Genomic DNA, 26219 nt, shown 5'->3' on the forward strand with positions numbered 1-26219 from the left:
TTTTCTAACTCAGGTGTCTTAGCTGAAGAACTACGGGGTGATTTAAAGAAATCCCCTGTCATTTGGAAATATAACACTGCGATAATATATTTTTCTATTTAATGCAAGATTTATGAGATATGTGGAGGCGATTTTTTACTTTTTACAGGTTGTCAGATAAGTCTATATCTATCTATCTATCTATCTATCTATCTATCTATCTACATACATACAGTTTGTACATGTTTTGGAGTTTGTACATGTTTTGGAGTTTGTACATGTTTTGGAGTTTGTAATTGCTTTGTCTGTAGGAGCCACCATAAATATACTTTTATTTATTCACTCCATTCATTCACTGGTGCAAATGTAATAAATACATTATAAAATACAAAAACCAATTATTTACGTTTCAACTTTTAACTATTTAAATTTTCAGCTTTTTCCTTTTAAACAAATTTAAAGTGAAACAACACAAAACACTGCAACACAACACAATCAAATATAAATTAAAATATGCAAAACAAAAAGAAGATCCACATTCTCTGTCATATAGGCCTGGGATGATTTTTGGGAGAGTGTTTTCCTGCTTGGAATTGCATAGGATTCACTGCATGAATAAACTTTCTGAATCCTTTATCATCCGCAACTGAAAATAGTTGTGGATGATTACTATACCTTTCTAATGTGATGATGTTGTCTCTTGTTGTTGTCCCTGGCTCTCTTTCTCTCTCTTTCCCTCCCACTCTGTTCCTGTGCTACTGCGAGTGTAACTGCCCCCCTTTCCCCCTCTGCCCAGCCCAAGCACAAGGCTCACGTGCGGAGTGAAGTGAAAAAAAGTGCGAGAGAGCAAGTGAGAAAAAGGAAAAAAAAAAAAAAAACACGGCTCGGCTCGCGTCGTTCACTTCAAAGAGCCAGCTCTAAGAGCCGTTTCGTTCGCGACCGACACATCACTACTGTTTTCCTCTTTCTGGCGCAAAGTGGGCGATAAACAAACAATAGAGAAAAGCCGATCAGCTGATCATTGATCAGTTTCTTGATTGAAGTAGCAACAGGAGAGGGAGGGTCAATCATGACCAATTGGCCAATCCACCACCTTTCATTGTTTATACCGTCATTGTTTATACCGTTACAAAAAGAAACATAAAAACAAAAAATCACCATCGGCCCACTGGGCAAATGCCCGGTATGCCCAATGGCCAGTCCAGTTGTATTGACAGGCATCTCCAAAAATATTAGAGCACTTTTGAAAATATGTGATGTCTTGATGAATCGAGCAGATATTTGAAGTTTACACAGCAACATTCTGGCCTGAAAATATCTTAAAAGTTCATTTTGTGATTCAGAAAGAGTCATATTTTAAACTCCGCCACTCTGCATTCCTCCGCCACTGCCTCGTTTGACTTTTGGATGAAATGCATTCTGGGATATTTGCTTGGGTTTGGCTACAGTAGCTAACGAGCTGATTGGAGACCAAAACAGCCAATTGGTTTTGTGGCACAAATATAACGGTGTACAGAAAGAGTTGAAAGAGCAGAGGCAGAAATGTTGAGAGCGCGAGCAACACACTGCGAGCTGGTCCGCAGAGGTCTGAGCAAGAACAAATGCAAAAGCTGAGCGAGAGGGGCCGCTATTGTGTGTGTATATGGATAATAGCAAACACTGAAATACATTTTTTGCACGCAGCAGTGAATTTTGTTCACTCAACTTTAGCTTTTCTTCGCTCAAAATAAATTTCTCCTCAAAATGCAACACTTGCACTTGCAAATTTTTTTTTCGTGAGCTCAAATTTTTTTTACATGTGCTCAGAATAGTGGCACAAAAATAATGCCATAGTGCACTGCCTGGATTGATTACTTGTGGGGCCTATGACTCAATGCCCCACAGCTGGATACTGGAATGCCTAAACCTATACAAGATCAACAGGACCCTAAGACCTTTAATAAGGAACTCAATTGGGATGTGGCGTAACACTAGAGGCCAACTTCAAGCCCATAGCACTGAGGGGATCGAACTACCAGAAGGCAACATTGCAGACATAGAGGCCAGCTACAAGTACCTGGGGATCCCACAGGCAAGTGGGAACCATGAAGAGGTTGCTAGGAAAGCTGCAACCACCAAGTACCTGCAGAGGGTCAGGCAAATCCTGAGGAGTCAGCTGAACAGTAAGAACAAGATCCGGGCTATCAACACCTACGCCCTGCCTGTGATCAGGTACCCTGCTGGGATAATAAGCTGGCCAAAGGAGGAGATAGAAGCCACTGACATCAAGACAAGGAAGCTCCTGACCATGCATGGAGGGTTTCACCCCAAGTCCAGCACCCTGAGACTGTACGCTAAGCGGTAGGAAAGAGGCCGGGGACTGGTGAGTGTCAGCCCCACAGTCCAGGATGAGACAACGAACATCCACGAATACATCAGTAAGATGGCCCCAACCGACCGATCCTGCGGGACTTCCAGATACAGACGAACAAAATGGTGGTGGCTAACCAACCGGACATAGTGGTGGTAGACAAACAGAAGAAGACGGCCGTGGTGATAGATGTAGCGGTTCCCAGTGACAGCAACATCAGAAAGAAGGAACATGAGAAGCTCGAGAAATACCAAGGGCTCAGAGAAGAGCTCGAGAAAATGTGGAGGGTGAAGGTAACAGTGGTCCCAGTGGTAATCGGAGCACTAGGTGCGGTGACTCCCAAACTAGGCGAGTGGCTCCAGTAGATCCCAGGAACAACATCGGAGATTTCTGTCCAGAAGAGAGCAGTCCTAGGAACAGCTTAGATACTGCAGGACCCTCAAGCTTCCAGGCCTCTGGTAGATGACCCAAGCTTGAAGGATAGACGGCCCGCAGGGGCGAGCAGGGAATATATATTCGGATGTATATCTATTTCTCTCTCTCTCTCTCTGTCTCTCACTGTATATATGTACACATATATGTGCAGTCCCTCCCTTATCTTTCCTGCTTGGCTCTGCGTCTTTCTCTAGTCTCGTCTAATTCTTACCCTCAGAGACTCTCTCAGTCTTGTTCTCTGGTCTCTTAATGAAACTGACACCTTCTTCTCGATGGTCCTCCTGGTCTCAGGGAGCCCCGATTTGCTGCCAGACACACGGCAGCGGGAGAAGTGGAGTGTTGTATGCCTGGCAACACTCTTAATGGAGGATGTTTGAAAGACATCCACCTATTCGGAACCATGATAACAGGCTTCTGGCTGATTGGAGTTGGCTCAACCCTGGCTTATCGAAGAATAAAGAAAGGGGCACAGCTGCTCAGAATCCCACAAGGCTGCCCGGCGATGCGATGGGACTTTTCGCTTAACCAGGTGAAAGGACAGTCTCTCTCAGTTGAACACGGGACACACACAAACATGCATACATATGCATGTGCACTGATACAGACACACACTCACCCCCCTCCCCGCTTCCAAACACTTGCAATGCTTAGTTCCACCCGATGAAGATGATGGGTCTGCGTCCAGCACTGGAGAATAGCTGCAGGATAGGCTGTTGTATACACAGGTTCACTCCGTGAAATTAAATTCCTTGCCAGTGCTAGTACATCAACCTTCAGAAAACCAAGAAGCCTATTACATATTACTTGAGAACAAGAGCCCAAGATATTTAAACTCTTCCACTTGGCTATAATGCATCCATGACTTGGAGGGATTTCTTCTGAAAGCAATAGTTTCAAACTTGAAGGTGTTTATTCTCAGGAAGTTATAAGGAGTAAAACAAAGACAGAGCTATATATACACAGGGGCCTGGGCCTGGGGAATAGGGAAAGGCTGGGAACATGAGGAACTAGTCACTGATAATGACAAAAGGAGGTAAAACAGCCACAAGACACAAAGAAAAAAAGACTACCAAAATAAAACAGGAAGTAACATGAGAAGGAAAATAAGAGACAGAGAAAAGTCTTCGCATAATGCAAGAGAACGCAGGAGAGGCACAAAACACTGAAAAACAAAGAATTAAATATGAACCACATGCAGAAAGTAGATTCCAGAGGGTAACAAAACTAAAAGACAAACTGAGAACATAATCATAAAGAAACAACCAGAAATATTCTGCTGACTGCAAAGAATACAATACTGTAAATGTGGGCACAGAACACACTGTCCATGACATTGAATGGTTTAGGTTGCAAAAATCAAGTTCTTTCTAAATATTATTCACTGTTAAAAATTATAAATTGCAGTTGGAAGGATTTTTTTTAATGATAATTCAGTTATACCTGTTTTAACAGTCATAATGATTATATAAGTTTATATGAATGTTTAAGAATGTTATAATCATTTCCACTTTAAAAACATATTAAATCATTAATCAATGTTATCCTTTCATATAAAATAGGACATCAGATTGTGTCAGAATTTATATAAATACATTCTCTCTGCTCTCTGAAAAATTAGTTAAGGATTAAACATCCATTTACTAAATTCAGGTAACTTGTTACTGGTTTCCAAATTGATACATAGTTCAACATTTAGCATAGACACATTATGAGGGAATTTTTGACTCGGGTCAAAATTGAACCAAACCAATAAGCAAAGGCATGAAATATAAACAGTATGTGTTCCAGGTATAAGTTAACTAATAGCTAGTACAAATTACTTTAGACGTGTCAACCAAGCATAAAGGTTTTTTGAACATCAAATTGTAATTGCTGTTTAAACTTTACAAAACTATGTTTGTCCTTAGTGCTGAGCAGGTAACCCCAGTTTTATATGAAAAAGAAAATAAACAATCCAAATAAAGTCTGACAAAGACTTGATATTGAATAACTTTGTGAAATGCTGCTTTTAGATCATGAGTATTTGCTACTTTAACAGCATTCACTGTAAACATATTTTATGTTTTTACAAATGAAGCACAATATTGGATTGCTTGGATTCATTTCACAGAGTTGATTGGTTTTATAAGAGAGCAGATTTGTATTAGAAACTGAAACTGGTTTATGATATTTACCTATGCTGTTACAGACAACATATAACTCTTCAAACAGGTGTCAGAGCAGTTTGTGGGTCAAATCTTGATTCCAGTAGAGGGCAGTGTAGACTGTCAAATGAGCAATATCTTTGGCTATTTTTCTGTGTTCATGTGAGATTTTATTATCAGTTGTCCTTATCAACAAGATCTGGTTATATTTTGTGTTGGTTGACATCATTATCAAGTTTGTGGTGTTGTGCAGCACATTTGCATTGTTTTGAATTGTTTTTAAGGACATTTTCCACCAATTTTCTATTTAAATCTAGCAATGTTTTTATCTTTATTATTCAAATCAAATGTTGCAACAGCTTTTGTCAATGAGAATCACTAATGAGGTAAAAGTATACTAAGGTGCACAAGATTAAAACATCACATTGGTCATGTGTTTCCAACCAGCCAACCCCTGTTAAATATAAACTAGCTAAAGGAGCCAATCACAGAGAGAAAGTAGGTATATAAGGAAGGACAAAAATACAAAAATGATACAACATTATGGAGTTTTCTGCCACAGTGATCTTGGCAGGGCTAATCTTAGCTCTGCTGTGGCTGTTTAGTGTAAAAAGAAGGAAGTATCGCCTGCCTCCAGGACCTGCTCCACTTCCTCTTCTAGGAAACCTGCCACAAATAGACAAAAATGCACCTTTTAAAAGCATTCTTAAGGTGAGTTTGGAATTTTTATTTATTTATTTATTAATTTTTTAGCATTTTTCATATTGTTAAATTGTTCAGCGATTTATGAATAAACAAGAGCACCCTCCATTACTGTTCTGGATTTTTATCTTAGCTGCATGCTGACTTTGCATGAATAAAAAAAGTTTTTTGCTTTGTTTTAGTTCAGTGAAAACTATGGTCCTGTGATGACACTGTACATGGGCTGGCAGCGGACAGTGGTTCTGGTGGGGTATGATGCTGTGAAAGAAGCCTTGGTGGATCAGGCAGATGACTTCACAGGCAGAATGCCCATACCATTCCTGTTAAAAGCTACCAAGGGCTATGGTAACAAGACACCATATATCTGTTTTCAAGACCAGTGATTTCTTTGGCAGGACTCTAAGTCAACTTTACATGAAAGCAAAGAAATTTCAAAAAATAGTTTGTGTAAAAGTTTTCCTAATCTTGACATGTCATCTTCTCAGGTTTAACAATCAGTAATGGGGAGCGCTGGCGCCAGCTGCGACGCTTCACACTCACGACCCTGAGAGACTTTGGGATGGGACGCAAGGGGATGGAAGAATGGATCCAAGAAGTCAGCGAACACTTGAGGGCTCACATACGTACATTTAAAGGTGCGTTTTCAGCTATTGTGTGGGCATGTATTACATACAGGGTGGATTTGAAAAATCATTCATTGCTCAATCATTGCTTAAGTTTCTCACTCTTTTTTTCAGTACAGTAGCTTGAATATGACAAAAAAGATTTCAATTGAACATTTACCTCAGAACTGACTGGGAGTATAAGAAATAAAACATAATAATAAAAACATTTCTTGCAAAAATGGGAAAACTTTTAATTTGTGCCTGCACAAGAAATAGGCTGTAGTAAGAAGCAAAAATAAATATGTAATAAAATCGACCAAATACACATAAGAATGTTGATAAAATACATCAAATAATTCAGTAACATTTGAAGTCGATCAGATTTTGCAATTCACATACAAATCCTGTGTGAACTCTTTAATGTTTGCACAGAAGACACGGAGTATTGCATAACTTGCTAAAACACTAAAGTATCACTTATAGCGTCTGCTTGCTGTGACATGACTGATGCACTTGGAAAGGATAAACCTATCCATGCCAATTTACAGTTATATGTTTTAATAAAATCATTTACTTTCAATTGTCACATCCTCCTGAGAACTGAGGAACAATGGATCTTTCAGTCGAACTTTTTTGTGATTTGTGTGTCAGCTGCAGAGGACCGAACTGAATAGGCCGGGTCTCAGGAGAATATTTTCAATAAAAGTTAATGATCTAACCATAAGTTTGAAGCAAAAGCACTTTATACAGAGTGGCCTATATAACAGAGAGTAAGTAGGTGTGAACACACAGATAATTTTGTGCCATGCCTAGGAACTATACTGCTGTTAATACTTAAAGTGGAATTGCACCATAATGGAGTAATGCTGCTCTCTGGTCAGTCTGGGCCTTTATGTGAAGAGTTTGAAGCTTCAGAGTCCTCTCACAGTACAAACAAATGTGTTTCAGTGTATTTGTTAATCCTAAACTGGCTGTAGGTGTGTGTTTGTCTGGCTCTTTGGGTTAGCGTTTTACCTTATGACTACTGGGGTACATTCTAGCAACAAACAATCCAAAAATGCTTAAGAATTTACTCCATAGCAGACAGTGAAGTACAACAAAGTATTTGGCAAGTAGATTCCAATGAAGCAACATAGAAGGGTGGAAATTCAGCAATGGCAGGAAATAGCACAATACCTATGGGCCTCGATGCTGGTGATAATAATAACACAGCTGGAGACTTGGATGAGCAACAATGATAAAACGGACATGGCTGAGGGGGAATTTGAAAGGTAGAATGACAGAAAAACACTAAGATTTAAAGCACACAGAGCAGAGATTTTTTTATTATGAAAATCAAATCAAATTAGAGAATCAGCGTGATGATGAAAGAATTTGATTTAAAAACAGGAAAGCAGAAGTGAGAAAAAGAAGAGAATTGCAGTCCAAAAGCCCAAAAATCCAGACAGATGACTTCATTATTGAACTTCATGTTATCATCATATGATAATTAACCTTAGTGGACTTTCAGTTGATTAATGTGAAGACCTTTGTTTATCATAATGCACTCTTTTGTTGGTTGTTGTGAAAGTGTAAACAGCCGAATGGCCGGTATGTTTGTGGAGCGGACAAAGAAGCAGAATAACAAGAAACAAGACTGGAGTACAACAAAAAGCGAGTTGTTACTTCTGGCTGATGAAAACACAAAAGCAAAAGGCAAAAACTAAAGTATAACCTAAACTGGGAAACACTAAGACTAGACAAGAAAATCCTTAACATGAAAAGGAGCATGCAAAAAACTGAGACTAGAGACAACATTAAATCCATGGATCATAAGGCGAGGAAAACAGACGACCTGACAGTGAACAACAGGAGACAGAGGAGTTAAATACACAGAAAGGTAATGTGGGAAGTGGAAACATATGGGGAACACAGCTGACACAAATCAACATGACACCAAAGGGCAAGCAAAACTAACACTTAACATGGAACAAGGCTGTCAAAATAAAACAGGAAACATGGAGAGACGTAAACTGGGAAGCACAAGCTTGACACATGGTTCAAGAGGGAGCGAACATGAGAGACAGACAGAGGGACCGAGGGAGAACAAGAGTGAGGGAGCACTAGAGAGAGAGGGAGACTTAAACAAGGGGCACTTGAGAAAGAGGGAACGAGACATGACAGGCTGAAGAAACATACATGGATACACATGACAGAAAGGACAGACATGGGACAGGAAGGGGAGATGAGACACCTGGACCAGACAACATGGAAGCAAATGTAACAAACATACTGCCAATGCTAAGAATAACTTAATACCAAATAATAGAAAACTACATCCATGTAGTTTTCTATTTTTCTATTATTTAGTGCCAACCACCCATCCATGGGCCAGCACGGTGGTTAGCTGTTGCCGCACAGCAAGAAGGTCAATTCCATCATCAGGCCGGGGTCTTTCTGTGTGGAGTTTGCATGTTCTCCCCGTGTTTGCGTGGGTTCCCCGGCTTCCTCCCACCGTCCAAAGACATGCAGTTTGTGGGGATTGGTTAATTGGTTAATCCAAATTGCCCATAGGTGTGAATGCTGGCGTGAATGTGAGTGTGAATGGTTGTCAGTCTCTGTGTGTTAGCCAGTGGCGGTCCTAGCCTGTTTGGCGCATAGTATGCAAACGGCTACCAAACAGCCATCATAATTCTTCATACAATGAGAACAGGACAAATCAACAACTGACAATGACTAATTAATATTAAAATCTGTAACATAATGTATTGTTTGGAGTTTAATCTGTTAGTGTTGCTATCTTTACAATTTCTTCTTGGAGCAACTGTAACCCACATTATTTCCTTAGTAAAGTATTAATAAAGTATTCTGATTCTGACTGTTTCAGGATGACCTGCCATTATCCAATGACACATCTGCTTACCTGTATCTTTTGCTCGCTTCTCCTCCTCTTCTTTTCTATTTTTTCTAAACTGAGCACCTGATGGCTTTGAACTTTTCTTGTCCATCTTCCATTGGTTTTAATTTTGCACTCCAGTATGAACACCCATCCCTCAACCCAAGGATCACCACAACATAACCTAACAGACCTACACCTTAGTTCACAGATTCACTTTGTCTAGGGTGCATTTCTGAGATTTCACACAACCCAGGATTCAAATCATGAATACATAATAGACTTGGATTTACAACATTAGGAATGAAATGTGCTCGATTTGGAAGCAGCCGGGGCTCCTCCCCTTTCGACTGGTTGTGTGTGAGACTTTAAATCATCAAACTGTAAATTTTGAATTGTCATTGATCCCTTTACCCCGAGTCCTAAAGTGTATATTTATTTTCTTACTCTTATATTTATTGTTTGTTTACTTGCACTGCTGTAACTGGAGCCTCGTCGTCTCGTCTCTCTATATACTGGACTGTATGTAGCGGAGACGACAATAAAGTTTACTTTGACTTCAGCAGCGCGCAGGCGCACCGAGGGCTCTCGCGCTCACTTTTCGTGTATAGAATTTTGAAAAAACATCGGTGCAAATTATAAGTCTGTATCATAATGTCTGGTGTTTTCGTGTTTGTTATTTTGTTTTATTTTGCTAGTTGGTTATTAGATGCCGCTCCAGTCAGCCAGAGAATCCCCCGCCGCCCCGCCCTCTCCTCTCTGCGCCGCAAGCAGCAGGCGCACCACGCAAACGGAGGGCGCCCTTAATCCCAGCAAATGGGCGATAGAAAACCGATCGATGCCTGTGCCATTCCCAATATGCGCTGGCTGCCGTAGGGGCAGCATGAGTACGAGCGTTTTTTTTTTTCTTTTTTTGCCGATGCCGGTGATGCCGCCCCGGGCAACCGCCCGTGTCGCCCGTATCTAAAACCGCTACTGGTGTTAGCCCTGCGACAGACTGGTGACCTGTCCAGGGTGTACCCTGCCTCTCGCGCTATGACAGATAGGATAGGCTCCAGCACCCCCGCGACCCTGAAAAGGATAAGCGGAAGCGAATGGATGGGATGGATGGATACATCACTCCAAACAAAAAAAATTCACAAAAAGACCATAAACTCAGAAATGCTGGGTCACAGACCCAGCCCACTGACAGAAAGTTTTACTGTCCAATCTTTCTTAAAAAACAAACAAACAAAAAAAAAAAAAAACATTAAGCTAAATGAGATGATTTATTTAAATAAAAATGTAACATATTTGCATTTTTAATTTGGAACTTTGATAGTCATTTCCAACTGTCTTTTTCCTTGTTTCTCCAGGTAAACCATTTGACCCCCAGTTTTTCTTAAGCAGCACTGTTTCTAATGTGATCTGCTGCCTGGTTTTTGGGGAACGTTTCAGTTTTCAAGACAAGCAGTTCCTGCACCTTCTGACCATCATGTCTAAGATCGCATGGTTCAACAGTAGTCCTCTTGGTCAGGTCAGTGGACATGATTACAAAAAAACATAACATTTAAAAAAAATACAACAAACATACTGATCAGATAGTTCTGCATTTTTTACCTCCAAACCAACAAAGCTGAAGTTTCACGGTTAGGGCTGGCCAACCGCAGGGATGTGAGGAAGGAGGACCCAAATGCTAGACTCTTTAGGATAAACAGTGCATTTATTTACAGTGGTGTAAATAATCCACAAAATAATAAATTCCCGTGTGTTCCCTTGACTCCCATGTCGTGTCTTCCACCCACAAGTCCATGCGCCGTGCTCTTCTGCTCCTGTGTGTCCCCGCACCCAGTGCTCGCTGCTCTTGTCTTCCATGCTCCTTCCTGGAGAAAATAACAGAAGGAACCGTCAGGACACTCAACCACTGCAGGCATGCATGCACTTAACTTGGCTCACAAAGCCCACAGACTTGGAGTCTCACGTAACAATCCCACACCGAGCAGCACTCAGCCACACTCTTAAGTAGCTCCCCGACGAGGCTTCATTAGCTGCAGGTGTGTGTGATCATCTGCTTCAGGTGTGGCCAGCCTCCGAACGGGACACACCCACCAGGCCTGCCTGAAACTCAGTGCTCAGCCACACTCACAGGCATACTTGCCTATACATACAAGCATGGAGAACACAAGAACAGCAGCACAGTGCAGCAAACATGCATAATATATTATATCAGTCCATAGCTGCTCATGGACCCTGGGTCGCTCAGATCCAGGTCCCTGACATGAAGTGTGTTGTTCAAAAATTTAATACTCAGTAATACTGATTGCATATTTTCACACGTCTTTAGACAAATAAAGCTGTTGTGTTTTTCCCTCCTGAAGATGCACAACATCTTTCCCTGGCTCATGGAGCATCTTCCTGGCTACCACCAAACTATTTTTGGGGATGTAGAGGAGGCCAGAGATTTTATCGAGAGGAAAATCCAAGAGCACAAAGAGACACTGGACCCCAGCTCCCCCAGAGACTACATTGACTGCTTTCTCATCAGAGTTAATCAGGTTGGAAAGAACTTAAGGATCAGTTGCTTTGTTTAGGGCACTTTGCATTGTGTCATTCTTTTTTCCGTATTCGCATTAAACAGGTTGGAATTATTTAAACTATATTTCAAGCTGGTCTGTTATGTGCTGCTAAAAAGGCATTTAAGTATTTTAAATTTGGTTTCTGTTGAGACAACAATATTCCTAATTTGTCTCCTTAGGAAAAGAACAATCCCTCAAGTGAGTTCAACTACGACAACTTGGTTTCTACTGTACTGAACCTGTTTTTTGCTGGAACAGAGACCACCAGCTCCACCCTGAGATATGCTCTCACTGTGCTGGTTAAATACCCCAAAATACAGGGTAGGTGTACACAAAAAAGTATTACCAACTTGCTTTTAGCACTAAATACATTATAGTTAGGAATAAGTCTGTTTGTGGATCTAAAACTTAGCAGTCATTACAAACAGATCAGAGCAGTTATAGTTTTTGTTTTGCTTTGTCCAGAGAAAATGCAGCAAGAGATTGACACTGTAATTGGAAAAGATCGTTGTCCCAGGATGGACGACAGGAAGTCCCTCCCATTTTCAGATGCTGTCATCCATGAGGTGCAGCGTTTTCTTGACATTGTCCCCTTCAGTGTACCTCACTACGCACTGAATGACATATCCTTCAAGGGTTATACAATCCCAAAGGTATTCTTAATTCCAAGACATTATACGTATTACAGTCTGTATTAAGTCCATTGTGCATCATGTCAGGGGTTAATGTCAAAAGCAATAAAAGCTTCAATAGACTAACAACATATTTGTTTTGAACAGGACACTGTAATTATTCCTCTCTTGCACTCTGTGCTGAAAGAGGAAAAGCAATGGGCCACTCCCAGGTTCTTCAATCCCCAGCACTTCCTGGACCATAACGGCAACTTCAAGAAAAATCCTGCATTCATGCCATTTGCTGCAGGTACACGAAGTCCTGACACAGTTGATAGATCATACAGTTTTAATTCATGTTGACACCATTTTGTATGTTAAAAAGCAATTATAACAGTTCAGTTCAATTGTATTTAAATAATGGCAAATCACTATAACAATTGCCTCAAGGCACTTATTATTGTAAGGTAGAAACCCTAAAATAATAAGAACAAGCAATTTTGTTCACCATAGATTGATTTGTGATTGTGTGTCTTTACAGGGAAGAGAGCGTGTGTTGGCGAGTCTCTTGCTCGTATGGAGCTTTTTATCTTCTTAGTCTCACTGCTGCAGGATTTCAGCTTTTCCTGTGAAGGAGGCCCTGACAGTGTAGACCTCGAGCCAGAGTACAGCAGCTTTGCCAATTTACCTCGAACTTATCAACTCATAGCCACAGCACGTTAAAAAGAGAGTCACTCAATCTGTCATCATTTGAAGCACTATGACTGACATGGATCTCTACAACATGCTGTATTGCATTAACGTGGTGCAGTAGCATTAAATGCACAATTAAAAGTAGAGTTAAATGAATGTGCAATCAATCTTTTCTGTTATGTCTGTGATACAGAACAAAAGACATTAAACCCCAAGAAAATGCTTTGGAGTAATAGTAGTCTTTTAGACTCTTTTGTTTTGTCACTTTTTGTATTTTCTATAACCCGATTTTTCTTTTCTGTTTTAATTTGTGTTAATTTTGATATAATATAACTCATATCATTTTTAAAAAATAAAGTTATAACTCTGAAAAACCTCCCGGTAGTTTTTTTGATCACAAAATTCTCTACAGTTTCCTACCTGTTTGTGTGTGTGTGTTCTCATATTCCTTCTTCTGATGTTTCTATCACTTGGTTTAACTACATCTATCACTACAGTTGTCTCATTTCTGCTTGTCCACCAGTAAAATGTCTGATTGGTTAGCCATCACCAGTTTGTCCATCTGTATCTGGAAGAATCTGAGCTTGGTCATTCTCAACCACCCTAGTGAACGTATCCTATTGTGTCCTCTGGACTTTCAGCCCAGGATTCCTGTAGTAGGTAAACAATAAGAGAGATGTGGGGTTTTAGCTTGGAAGGCCTAATTTTCAAATAATTTGTTGAATTTTTATGATTTAAAAAAAAAAGTTAAAAAAAAAACAAGAGTATCTATCGAGAGTGAAAATATCTTTTCATATGTGAAGTAAAAATAACTACAATTTATCACATACTGGAATATAATGCATTCAGGTTCTAAGAGTTTCTGTAGTGTTTTAAACTAAATAGTGAATTTACTGACAAATTGTTGTTTTGGGTTTTTTTTGTTTCATTTTTTGTCAAATCATAACAAACACAGAAACACAGTAATGTTAGTCATAGGTTTTATATAATAATTTCAACAAGATAAGTCTTCCAGAGTTGGTGACTAAGAATATCATACCCTTAGTCATTCCTGTGAATCATTAACCTGCAATCTTGGTGAAGAGAATGGAGCTGGTTTACATGTTTTGATTATAGCAATCAGGTCAAATGTTGTAATAGCTGTTTGCAATGAAATGAGAAATAGGTGTACTAAGGTGAACAGGAAGATCACATGGCTCACCTGTGCTCTAATGCGGTGCTCCTGCCAACTCTCTGTCACATATAAACTACGTAGATCTAGGACCAATCACAAATCTAACAAACAAGGAACAGAATACAAAGGTTATCTAATAGATGAGAGTCTGAAAAATTTGCTGTTTGTAGTTTTCTTCCAGAGACGAGAGAGGGGCACCAACAATCCTCCTGGCAGTCTTAACAATCCTATTGAGTTGTCACATCTCATAGGACTTGCAGCTGCCAAAACAAGATGTAAAACTTTGTGTCAGGATGTTTTCAATGGTGCGTCTGTAAAAAGTTGTTAGGTGAAGTGTGGAGAGTTCTGCTTTTCTGAGTTTCCTGAGGGAGTGGAGGCGCTTTTGTGCTTTTTTGATAACTGCTGTGGTGTTAATGGAGATGGAAAGATCATCAGCTAGGTGCACACCCAGAAACTTAACACTCCTGACCCTCTCCACAGCAGCACCATCTATAGTAAGGTCTGTGTGGTGATCTCTGCCAGACTTCTTGAAGTCGATCACCATCTGCTCCACGTCCATTCTATAAGTGGACTCATCATTGTCAGTGATGAGACCGACTACTGTTGTATTGTGTGCAAACTTCACAATATGCTGAATTTCCACCCTTCTATGTTGGGGGTGGTAGTCCCCAAAGCCGCTGCTGCTGCTTTTTAACTCTAGCCGATAAGAACATTTCCCACACCCATAAACATAAACTACTCTACACTCTTCTTTTACTAACGACACTTTATTCACTTTTAGACACTTACAGTTATTTATTCACCTTCAGTCACTTTAATTTTAAAACTGTGTAATTTTAAAACTGTGTATATACTGTATATTCTGTGTATTTATTATCTCACTCTTATTGCCTGTTTATACCCTGTCCTTATCTTCAACGTCATGCTGCTCTGTTGTATCTTAATTGCCCCTTGGGGATAAATAAAGTCTTTCTGATTCTGATTCTCATTAGTGCTGAGCAGGTAACCCCAGTTTCATATGAAAAAGAAAATAAACAATCCAAATAAAGTCCGACAAAGACTTGATAATGAATAACTTTGTGAAATGTTCTTTTCAAATTTAGATCATGAGTTGTTGTAAAGGCTCACCTTTCAGCACATTCACTTCACCAGATGCACCTCGTTTCTTTTCCTCACCTTTGATTGGGGGTGGTGCTTGGCCTTAATTGCACTCACCTGTCACTCGTTATATAAGGACTGCACTCACCTACCCCTCACTCTTTCTTCACTCCCACATGGGGCGGCAGCTGAGGTGAGTTTCTCTTTGAGTCTCCTGAGTTCGCGTATTATGTTGAGTTACTTAAATCATACTCTATTTCCTTTCAGAGATAGCAGTCCATGTGTGTCTTTCCTTTACATTTCATTTCCATTATCCAATAAAACGACAAAACCTGCAAATGACTGATGACTGCTTAGTCTCATTCTAATCGGATGAGCCCATGATGATGACTACTTAAACCCTGAACCTTCCTACCTCCAAAACATGGTCCTCCGAGCCGGAGTAGTGTTATCATCATGGATTCACAGCAGCCATTGACTGAAGATTTGAGACGTTCTGGTCGTGAAAGGCGACCTCCTATCTACCTGCAGCAATATGACGTTCAGTACCCTGGGAGTAGAAGTGCTAGATGTGAGACAGGGAGTCAAACAGAATGCCAGCATAGTGACACAGACACACATGGGCTGCAGGATCCTGACAGTCAACCAGAGACATCCCCTGCTCCTTCACCCACCAACCAAGATGAGGTGATGAGGGAACTCCTGGTGACGATGAGGGAGATTAGGCAATTTATGATTCAGTTATCTCCTCCCCATTCTCGCAGTTCCTCCAGATCTTCAATTCACACTGTCTCATCTGATGAAAGCAAATCCTCTGTATGCGGTTTACAAGTCATTCCCCAAACACATCAGCAACATGAGCAGTTCCCAGTGATTGATCCAGCAACATGTCAATCACCCTCTCAGCCCCCACAGGTTTTCCACCACTCTGGTGCAGTTCCGGCTGCCAGCCCTCCTTTCCCTAATTCAACAATATTAGATGCTGCAGTTCCTTCAAGTGGTTTGCCTAGACCAGTTTTTCCTACACCAGATGAGACTCCTTTTAATTTCCTGGCCACGCCACTGCAAGGTCCGCACCAGATTTCATGTGTTCAACCTGCTGTTCCTCTAGATGAAGACCCCGCTCAACCTCTCGTTTGCATTCCAGAACCAAGGCAGCACCCTCCTGTAAAGCAGCAACCAGCTACATCCAATGGCTTACATGAACAGAAACCTTCGGTACCCATTACTGCTAGTTCTAGTCACCCTGTTAGCACTAGAACACATGTGTATAAGCTTGAGGGTCCTTCTTTCCCAGACCTTACCAGTGAAGATGAAATCCAGTATAGGCTGTTACGAATGGCCCTTACTAACCTGCTTGACCCTCATGAGACAGAGCACTTTAAATATCATGTCCTTCTCGATCATCTGAAAGTAGACCAAGCTAAACGGTTAGCTATTTCCTTTTCCTATGCTCCTGACCCATACACTCAAGCCATCAAAGCTCTTGATGAGCGTTATGGGCAACCAAGACAGCTAGCATTGAAAGAGCTACGGAATATACTGGAGCTTCCTCCTATCAGAGCAGGTGATGGTTGGACTCTGGATAACTTTGCTCTTCGTGTGCAAGCTTTAGTTGGTTTGCTTAGCACTATGGGTGATCAAGGACTGACAGAACTAAATTGTGGCTCCCATGTCGATCGCCTACTTGAAAAGTTGCCTGCAGAGCATTCCAGTCGCTTCAAACAGCACATTTACAGGGAACAAGGAGATATGATGTATGACTTACCTTTGTTCTCGTCCTGGTTGCAAATGGAATGCAAGTGTCAACCAAGAAAGGACAGTCCTGCTTCATCCTTTAACCAGCCACGACCTGCCCATAAGTACACCCCTCCACTCACAACAATATTACATGGGACAAATCCATCCAATCCTGTACAGGCAACACAACCCATCATAACGACTAAGGCAAGATGTGCATATTGCTGCTCACCTGAACACCACATTAGCAAGTGCCCTGAGTTCATTAACAAGACAAAGGATGAGAAAATAAACTGGATAAAGAGAAACAAACTGTGTTGGCATTGTGCTAGAACTCATCAGGCTGCAAAGTGTGATCTGAGAAAAGACTGTGCTACCTGCATGAGACGACATCTACAGATCCTATGTGAGGTGAATCAGAGACCTAGAACTGAAGTTAATCCTGTAGTGAGGACACTGTACTTTGATAAACCTAGTGACTGTCCCAGTGTACTATTAAAACTTGTGAAAGTGCTCCTGCGAAATGGCAAAAGAACTCTTGAAACATATGCCGTACTTGACGATGGCTCCCAACGCACCATGCTTCTGACATCAACAGCTCAGCATCTCAACCTAACTGGGGAGGCAGAGAGATTATCACTTAGAACTGTCCGTCAAGAAGTTGAAAATATTCAAGGTTCTTCCGTAAGTTTCAAAATCTCACCCATTGCACACCCAGAGAAAACCTACACAATTGATAATGCCTTCGCTACAAGTCACTTAGCACTTTCAGACCACACCTACCCCGTATCATCTCTCCAACAAAGATACAAGCATCTTCAAGGTATCCCATTACCCTTCATTAACAAAGCAGCTCCACTACTGCTCATAGGCTCTGATCATACCCACCTTATTACGCCTATTGCACCAGTTAGACATGGACCATTTGGATCTCCTTCAGCAGTCAAAACCCGCTTAGGATGGACACTTCAAGGTCCGATCACAGACTTCCAACCCCAGAGCAGTTCCACGAATGCCCAATGTTTGTTCACATCTTCCAGTTCAGGTTCAGGTGAACCGCTCCAGCACATCCTCGTGTCCACTGATGGCTCTGAATTCATTCAGCCACCTCCTACTCTACCATCAGCAGTATCTACGTCCTCACCTGCAGTGCCACTATCACCAGTTCCACCGCCTGTGGCTAACTTTCCGCCAGTGGTCAGGGCGCCACCTGCTCCTAGATCACCTGGTCCTGCCCCTGCCAAGTCCCGTAAATTACCCCCAGCACCTGCAAAACTGCCTGACGGTCTGCAGGTCTGGGCCTGCAGCTGCATCCCACGCGGTTGGCATTTGGACCTGCTTTGCCGCCACCGCTGGCTACATGATCATCCCCCTGAACTGTCTGGCCTACGTTGTCGACCTCCAGGTTGACCTCCTGAACCTATATCAGACCTGTAGCATGCCCCCGCTTCGTGAAAAAGAGCAACTCTAATCCTTTGAACATATTTCTCAGTAGAAATATGGGGGCGGCTGTTGTAAAGGCTCACCTTTCAGCACATTCACTTCACCAGATGCACCTCGTTTCTTTTCCTCACCTTTGATTGGGGGTGGTGCTTGGCCTTAATTGCACTCACCTGTCACTCGTTATATAAGGACTGCACTCACCTACCCCTCACTCTTTCTTCACTCCCACATGGGGCGGCAGCTGAGGTGAGTTTCTCTTTGAGTCTCCTGAGTTCGCGTATTATGTTGAGTTACTTAAATCATACTCTATTTCCTTTCAGAGATAGCAGTCCATGTGTGTCTTTCCTTTACATTTCATTTCCATTATCCAATAAAACGACAAAACCTGCAAATGACTGATGACTGCTTAGTCTCATTCTAATCGGATGAGCCCATGATGATGACTACTTAAACCCTGAACCTTCCTACCTCCAAAACATGAGTATTTGCTACTTTAACAGCATTCACTGTAAACATATTTTCAGTTTTTACAAAGGAAGCACAATATTGGATTGCTTGGATTCATTTCACAGAGTTGACTGGTTTTGTAAGAGAGCAGATTTGTATTAGAAACTGAAACTGGTTTATGATATTTACCTATGCTGTTACAGACAACATATAACTCTTCAAACAGGTGTCAGAGCAGTTTGTGGGTCAAATCTTGATTCCAGTAGAGGGCAGTGTAGACTGTCAAATGAGCAATATCTTTGGCTATTTTTCTGTGTTCATGTGAGATTTTATTATCAGTTGTCCTTATCAACAAGGTCTGGTTATATTTTGTGTCGACTGACATCATTATCAAGTTTGTAGTGTTGTGCAGCACATTTGCATTATTTTGAATTGTTTTTAAGGACATTTTCCACCAATTTTGTAATTAAACAAATAACTTTCTGACAACAGATTCTTGCTCAGCTTGTCATTGTTTGATGTATTAGCATCAACATGCACAAATTATCATTTGAATAAAAATGAACTTTGGTTTAATAGTAATAAAAAATTTAATAGTGTGCACAAATCAAACTGTTTTTTTCACCATCCTGCACTTATGTAGTAAAGTAATTTCAGCAAGATGAGCATCCTAAAATTAATCATTACTAATCGCATGCTTTAAGTCATTTCATTGAATTTGTAAAACTCAACTGAAGTTTAGGATGAGCGATGACCTGTTGGTTTACATGTTTAATCTTTATCATTCAAATCAAATGTTGCAACAGCTTTTTGTCAATGAGCATGGTTAATGAGGTAAAAGTGTGCTAAGGTCCACAAGACTAAAACATCACATTGGTCATGTGTGTCCAACCAGCCAACCCCTGTTAAATATAAACTAGCTAAAGGAGCCAATCACAGAGAGAAAGTAGGTATATAAGGAAGGACAAAAATACAAAAATGATACAACATTATGGAGTTTTCTGCCACAGTGATCTTGGCAGGGCTAATCTTAGCTCTGCTGTGGCTGTTTAGTGTAAAAAGAAGGAAGTATCGCCTGCCTCCAGGACCTGCTCCACTTCCTCTTCTAGGAAACCTGCCACAAATAGACAAAAATGCACCTTTTAAAAGCATTCTTAAGGTGAGTTTGGAATTTTTATGTATTTATTTATTAATTTTTAGCATTTTTCATATTGTTAAATTGTTCAGTGATTTATGAATAAACAAGAGCACCCTCCATTACTGTTCTGGATTTTTATCTTAGCTGCATGCTGACTTTGCATGAATACAAAGTTTTTTGCTTTGTTTTAGTTCAGTGAAAACTATGGTCCTGTGATGACACTGTACATGGGCTGGCAGCGGACAGTGGTTCTGGTGGGGTATGATGCTGTGAAAGAAGCCTTGGTGGATCAGGCAGATGACTTCACAGGCAGAATGCCCGTGCCATTTCTGTTAAAAGCTACCAAGGGCTATGGTAAGAAGACACCACATATCTGTTTTCAAGACAAGTTATTTTGTTTGACAGGACTCCAAGTCAACTTTACATGAAAATAAAGAAATTTCACAAAATAGTTTGTGTAAAAGTTTTCCTAATCTTGACATGTCATCTTCTCAGGTTTAGCAATCAGCAATGGGGAGCGCTGGCGCCAGCTGCGACGCTTCACACTTACAACCCTGAGAGACTTTGGGATGGGACGCAAGGGGATGGAAGAATGGATCCAAGAAGTCAGCGAACACTTGAGGGCTCACATACGTACATTTAAAGGTGGGTTTTCAGCTCTTGTGTGGGCATGTATTACATACAGGGTGGATTTGAAAAATCATTCATTGCTTAAGTTTCTCACTCTTTTTTTCAGTACAGTAGCTTGAATATGACAAAAAAGATTTCAATTCAACATTTACCTCAGAACTGACTGGCAGTATAAGAAATAAAACATAATAACAAGAACATTTCTTGCAAAAATGGCAAAACTCTTCATTTGTGCCTGCACAAGAAATAGGCTGTAGTAAGAAGCAAAAATAAATATGTAACAAAATGCACCAAATACACATAAAAATGTTGATAAAATACGTCAAATAATTCAGTAACATTTGAAGTCTATCAGATTTTGCAATTAACATACAAATCCTGCTTTGTCTGAACTCTTTAATGTTTGCACAGAAGATACGGAGTATTGCATAACCTGCTAAAACACTAAAGTATCACTTATAGCGTTGGCTTGCTGTGACATGACTGATGCACTTTGAAAGGATAAACCTGTCCATGCCAATTTACAGTTATATGTTTTAATAAGATGATTTACTTTCAATTGTCACATCCTCCTGAGAACTGAGGAAAAATTGATCTTTCAGTCAAACTTTTTTTTGTGATTTGTGTCAACTGCAGAGGACCGAACTGAATAGGCTGGGTCTCAGGAGAATATTATCAATAAACGTTAATGATCTAACCTTAAGTTTGAAGCAAAAGCACTTTATACAGAGTGGCCTATATAACAGAGTAAGTAGGTGTGAACACAGATAATTTTGTGCCATGCCTAGGAACTATGCTGCTGTTAATGCTTAAAGTGGAATTGCACTATAATGGAGTAATGCTGCTCTCTGGTCAGTCTGGGCCTTTATGTGAAGAGTTTGCAGCCTCAGAGTCCTCTCACAGTACAAACAAATGGGTTTCAGTGTATTTATTAATCCGGAACTGGCTGTAGGTGTGTGTTTGTCTGCCTCTTTGGGTTAGCCTTTCACCTTATGAGTACTGAGGTACATTCTAGAAACAAACAATCCAAAAAAAATACTTAAGTATTTACTCCATAGCAGACAGTGAAGTGCAACAAAGTATTTGGCAGGTAGATTCTAACGAAGCAACATAGAAGGGTGGAAATTCAGCATTGGTAGGAAATAGCACAATACCTATGGGCCTCGATGCTGGTGGTAATAATAACACAGCTGGAGACTTGGATGAGCAACAATGATATGAATGACATGGCTGGGGAGGAATTTGAAAGGTAGAATGACAGAAAAACACTGAGATTTAAAGCACACAGAGCAGAGATTTTTTATTATGAATTTAGAGAAAATCAAATAATATTAGAGAATCAGCGTGATGATGAAAAAATCTGATTTAAAAACAGGAAAGCAGAAGGGGGGAAAAGAAAAGAATTGCAGTCCAAAAGCCCAAAAATCCATACAGATGACTTGCTCATTGAACTTCATGTTATCATCATATGATAATAAACCTTAGTTGACTTCAGCTGATTGACGTGAACAACTTCTTTTGTTTATCATAATGCTCTTTTGTTGGTTGTTGTGAAAGTGTAAACAGCCGAATGGCCGGTATGTTTGTGGAGCGGACAAAGAAGCAGAATAACAAGAAACAAGACTGGAGTACAACAAAAAGCGAGTTGTTACTTCTGGCTGATGAAAACACAAAAGCAAAAGGCAAAAACTAAAGTATAACCTAAACTGGGAAACACTAAGACTAGACAAGAAAATCCTTAACATGAAAAGGAGCATGCAAAAAACTGAGACTAGAGACAACATTAAATCCATGGATCATAAGGCGAGGAAAACAGACGACCTGACAGTGAACAACAGGAGACAGAGGAGTTAAATACACAGAAAGGTAATGTGGGAAGTGGAAACATATGGGGAACACAGCTGACACAAATCAACATGACACCAAAGGGCAAGCAAAACTAACACTTAACATGGAACAAGGCTGTCAAAATAAAACAGGAAACATGGAGAGACGTAAACTGGGAAGCACAAGCTTGACACAAGGTTCAAGAGGGAGCGAACATGAGAGACAGACAGAGGGACCGAGGGAGAACAAGAGTGAGGGAGCACTAGAGAGAGAGGGAGACTTAAACAAGGGGCACTTGAGAGAGGGAACGAGACATGACAGGCTGAAGAAACATACATGGATACACATGACAGAAAGGACAGACATGGGACAGGAAGGGGAGATGAGACACCTGGACCAGACAACATGGAAGCAAATGTAACAAACATACTGCCAATGCTAAGAATAAGTTAATACTAAATAATAACTTAATACTAAATAATAGAAAACTACATCCATGTAGTTTTCTATTTTTCTATTATTTAGTGCCAACCACCCATCCATGGGCCAGCACGGTGGTTAGCTGTTGCCGCACAGCAAGAAGGTCAATTCCATCATCAGGCCGGGGTCTGTCTGTGTGGAGTTTGCATGTTCTCCCCGTGTTTGCGTGGGTTCCCTCCGGGTACTCCGGCTTCCTCCCACCGTCCAAAGACATGCAGTTTGTGGGGATAGGTTAATTGATTAATCCAAATTGGCCGTAGGTGTGAATGTGACCGTGAATGGTTGTCTGTCTCTGTGTGTTAGCCCTGCGACAGACTGGTGACCTGTCCAGGGTGTACCCTGCCTCTCATCCTATGACAGCTGGGATAGGCTCCAGCACCCCTGAAAAGGATAAGCGGAAGCGAATGGATGGATACATCATTCCAAACAAAAAAATTCACAAAAAGACCATAAACTCAAAAATGCTGGGTCACAGACCCAGCCCACTGACAGAAAGTTTTACTGTCCAATCTTTCTTCAAAAAAAACAAAAAACAAAAAACTCTAAGCTAAATGAGATGATTTATTTAAATAAAAATGTAACATATTTGCATTTTTAATTTGGAACTTTGATAGTCATTTCCAACTGTCTTTTTCCTTGTTTCTCCAGGTAAACCATTTGACCCCCAGTTTTTCTTAAGCAGCACTGTTTCTAATGTGATCTGCTGCCTGGTTTTTGGGGAACGCTTCAGTTTTCAAGACAAGCAGTTCCTGCACCTTCTGACCATCATGTCTAAGATCGCAAGGTTCAACAGTAGTCCTCTTGGTCAGGTCAGTGGACATGATTACAAAAAACATAACATTTAAAAAAATACAAACATACTGATCAGATAGTTCTGCATTTTTTACCTCCAAACCAACAAAGCTGAAGTTTCACGGTTAGGGCTGGCCAACCGCAGGGATGTGAGGAAGGAGGACCCAAATGCTAGACTCTTTAGGATAAACAGTACATTTATTTACAGTGGTGTAAATAATCCACAAAATAATAAATCCCCATGTGTTCCCTTGACTCCCATGTCGTGTCTTCCACCCACAAGTCCATGCGCCGTGCTCTTCCGCTCCTGTGTGTCCCCGCACCCAGTGCTCGCTGCTCTTGTCTTCCATGCTCCTTCCTGGAGAAAATAACAGAAGGAACCGTCAGGACACTCAACCACTGCAGGCATGCACGCACTTAACTTGGCTCACAAAGCCCACTGACTTGGAGTCTCACGTAACAATCCCACACCGAGCAGCACTCAGCCACACTCTTAAGTAGCTCCCCGACGAGGCTTCATTAGCTGCAGGTGTGTGTGATCATCTGCTTCAGGTGTGGCCAGCCTCCGAACGGGACACACCCACCAGGCCTGCCTGAAACTCGGTGCTCAGCCACACTCACAGGCATACTTGCCTATACATACAAGCATAGAGAACACAAGAACAGCAGCACAGTGCAGCAAACATACATAATATATTATATCAGTCCATAGCTGCTCATGGACCCTGGGTCGCTCAGATCCAGGTCCCTGACATGAAGTGTGTTGTTCAAAAAATTAATACTCAGTAATACTGATTGCATATTTTCACACGTCTTTAGACAAATAAAGCTGTTGTGTTTTTCCCTCCTGAAGATGCACAACATCTTTCCCTGGCTCATGGAGCATCTTCCTGGCTACCACCAAACTATTTTTGGGGATGTAGAGGAGGCCAGAGATTTTATCGAGAGGAAAATCCAAGAGCACAAAGAGACACTGGACCCCAGCTCCCCCAGAGACTACATTGATTGCTTTCTCATCAGAGTTAATCAGGTTGGAAAGAACTTAAGGATCAGTTGCTTTTTTAGGGCACTTTGCATTGTGTCATTCTTTTTTCCATATTCGCATTAAACAGGTTGGAATTATTTAAACTATATTTCAAGCTGGTCTGTTATGTGCTGCTAAAAAGGCATTTAAGTATTTTAAATTTGGTTTCTGTTGAGACAACAATATTCCTAATTTGTCTCCTTAGGAAAAGAACAATCCCTCAAGTGAGTTCAACTACGACAACTTGGTTTCTACTGTACTGAACCTGTTTTTTGCTGGAACAGAGACCACCAGCTCCACCCTGAGATATGCTCTCACTGTGCTGGTTAAATACCCCAAAATACAGGGTAGGTGTACACAAAAAAGTATTACCAACTTACTTTTAGCACTAAATACATTATAGTTAGGAATAAGTCTGTTTGTGGATCTAAAACTTGGCAGTCATCACAAACAGATCAGATCGGTTATAGTTTTTGTTTTGCTTTGTCCAGAGAAAATGCAGCAAGAGATTGACACTGTAATTGGAAAAGATCGTTGTCCCAGGATGGACGACAGGAAGTCCCTCCCATTTTCAGATGCTGTCATCCATGAGGTGCAGCGTTTTCTTGACATTGTCCCCTTCAGCCTACCTCACTATGCACTGAATGACATATCCTTCAGGGGTTATACAATCCCAAAGGTATTCTTAATTCCAAGACATCATATGTATTACAGTCTGTATTAAGTCCATTGTGCATCATGTCAGGGGTTAATGTCAAAAGCAATAAAAGCTTCAATAGACTAACAACATATTTGTTTTGAACAGGACACTGTAATTATTCCTCTCTTGCACTCTGTGCTGAAAGAGGAAAAGCAATGGGCCACTCCCAGGTTCTTCAATCCCCAGCACTTCCTGGACCATAACGGCAACTTCAAGAAAAATCCTGCATTCATGCCATTTGCTGCAGGTACACGAAGTCCTGACACAGTTGATAGATCATACAGTTTTAATTCATGTTGACACCATTTTGTATGTTAAAAAGCAATTATAACAGTTCAGTTCAATTGTATTTAAATAATGGCAAATCACTATAACAATTGCCTCAAGGCACTTATTATTGTAAGGTAGAAACCCTAAAATAGTAAGAGCCAGCAATTGATTTGTGATTGTGTGTCTTTACAGGGAAGAGAGCGTGTGTTGGCGAGTCTCTTGCTCGTATGGAGCTTTTTATCTTCTTAGTCTCACTGCTGCAGGATTTCAGCTTTTCCTGTGAAGGAGGCCCTGACAGTGTAGACCTCGATCCAGAGTACAGCACCTTTGCCAATTTACCTCGAACTTATCAACTCATAGCCACAGCACGTTAAAAAGAGAGTCACTCAATCTGTCATCATTTGAAGCACTATGACTGACATGGATCTCTACAACATGCTGTATTGCATTAATGTGGTGCAGTAGCATTAAATGCACAATTAAAAGTAGAGTTAAATGAATGTGCAA

The 26219-nt window shown here is 40.8% G+C and overlaps 3 protein-coding genes across 4 annotated transcripts; all 3 read left to right on the plus strand.

Moving 5' to 3' along the window:
• The first annotated feature begins 5396 nt into the window (after positions 1–5396).
• Positions 5397–13213, plus strand: LOC109205079 (cytochrome P450 2G1). Its single transcript, XM_019367549.2, has 9 exons — positions 5397–5619; positions 5793–5955; positions 6096–6245; positions 10446–10606; positions 11448–11624; positions 11825–11966; positions 12111–12298; positions 12425–12566; positions 12798–13213. Exons 1-9 carry the CDS (start codon positions 5452–5454, stop codon positions 12977–12979), a joined length of 1473 nt encoding a protein of 490 aa, XP_019223094.1. The 5' UTR covers positions 5397–5451; the 3' UTR covers positions 12980–13213.
• A 2024-nt stretch (positions 13214–15237) lies between these two features.
• LOC109205077 (uncharacterized) lies at positions 15238–19714 on the plus strand. Of its 2 annotated transcripts, none has more exons than XR_002064549.2 (2): positions 15238–18650; positions 18725–19714. XR_002064549.2 is itself a non-coding variant. In XM_019367546.2 (2 exons), the coding sequence occupies exon 2, from the start codon at positions 15678–15680 to the stop codon at positions 18369–18371; it is 2694 nt and encodes an 897-aa protein (XP_019223091.1). In that variant the 5' UTR covers positions 15238–15414; positions 15489–15677; the 3' UTR covers positions 18372–19714. The 2 variants fall into 2 exon arrangements, 1 of the variants encoding a protein (XP_019223091.1); XM_019367546.2 differs by having other exon boundaries at positions 15238–15414; positions 15489–19714.
• Positions 19715–19817: 103 nt separating this feature from the next.
• On the plus strand, positions 19818–26219 carry LOC109205078 (cytochrome P450 2G1). The gene is made up of 9 exons (XM_019367548.2): positions 19818–20010; positions 20181–20343; positions 20485–20634; positions 23575–23735; positions 24572–24748; positions 24948–25089; positions 25234–25421; positions 25548–25689; positions 25905–26219. Exons 1-9 carry the CDS (start codon positions 19843–19845, stop codon positions 26084–26086), a joined length of 1473 nt encoding a protein of 490 aa, XP_019223093.1. The 5' UTR covers positions 19818–19842; the 3' UTR covers positions 26087–26219.

This window comes from Oreochromis niloticus, linkage group LG14, assembly GCF_001858045.2.
Source record: "Oreochromis niloticus isolate F11D_XX linkage group LG14, O_niloticus_UMD_NMBU, whole genome shotgun sequence".
NCBI lineage: Eukaryota > Metazoa > Chordata > Actinopteri > Cichliformes > Cichlidae > Oreochromis > Oreochromis niloticus.

Excerpts from the sequence above, each read along its gene's own strand:
- LOC109205078 (XM_019367548.2), top strand. The coding sequence starts at position 19,843 with ATGGAGTTTTCTGCCACAGTGATCTTGGCAGGGCTAATCTTAGCTCTG. Across the intron at positions 20,344-20,484 it reads AAAAGCTACCAAGGGCTATG|GTTTAGCAATCAGCAATGGG; the intron begins GTAAGAAGACAC and ends TCATCTTCTCAG. Across the intron at positions 25,422-25,547 it reads GGGGTTATACAATCCCAAAG|GACACTGTAATTATTCCTCT; the intron begins GTATTCTTAATT and ends TGTTTTGAACAG.
- LOC109205077 (XM_019367546.2), top strand. The coding sequence starts at position 15,678 with ATGGATTCACAGCAGCCATTGACTGAAGATTTGAGACGTTCTGGTCGT.
- LOC109205079 (XM_019367549.2), top strand. The coding sequence starts at position 5,452 with ATGGAGTTTTCTGCCACAGTGATCTTGGCAGGGCTAATCTTAGCTCTG. Across the intron at positions 10,607-11,447 it reads ACAGTAGTCCTCTTGGTCAG|ATGCACAACATCTTTCCCTG; the intron begins GTCAGTGGACAT and ends TCCCTCCTGAAG. Across the intron at positions 12,299-12,424 it reads AGGGTTATACAATCCCAAAG|GACACTGTAATTATTCCTCT; the intron begins GTATTCTTAATT and ends TGTTTTGAACAG.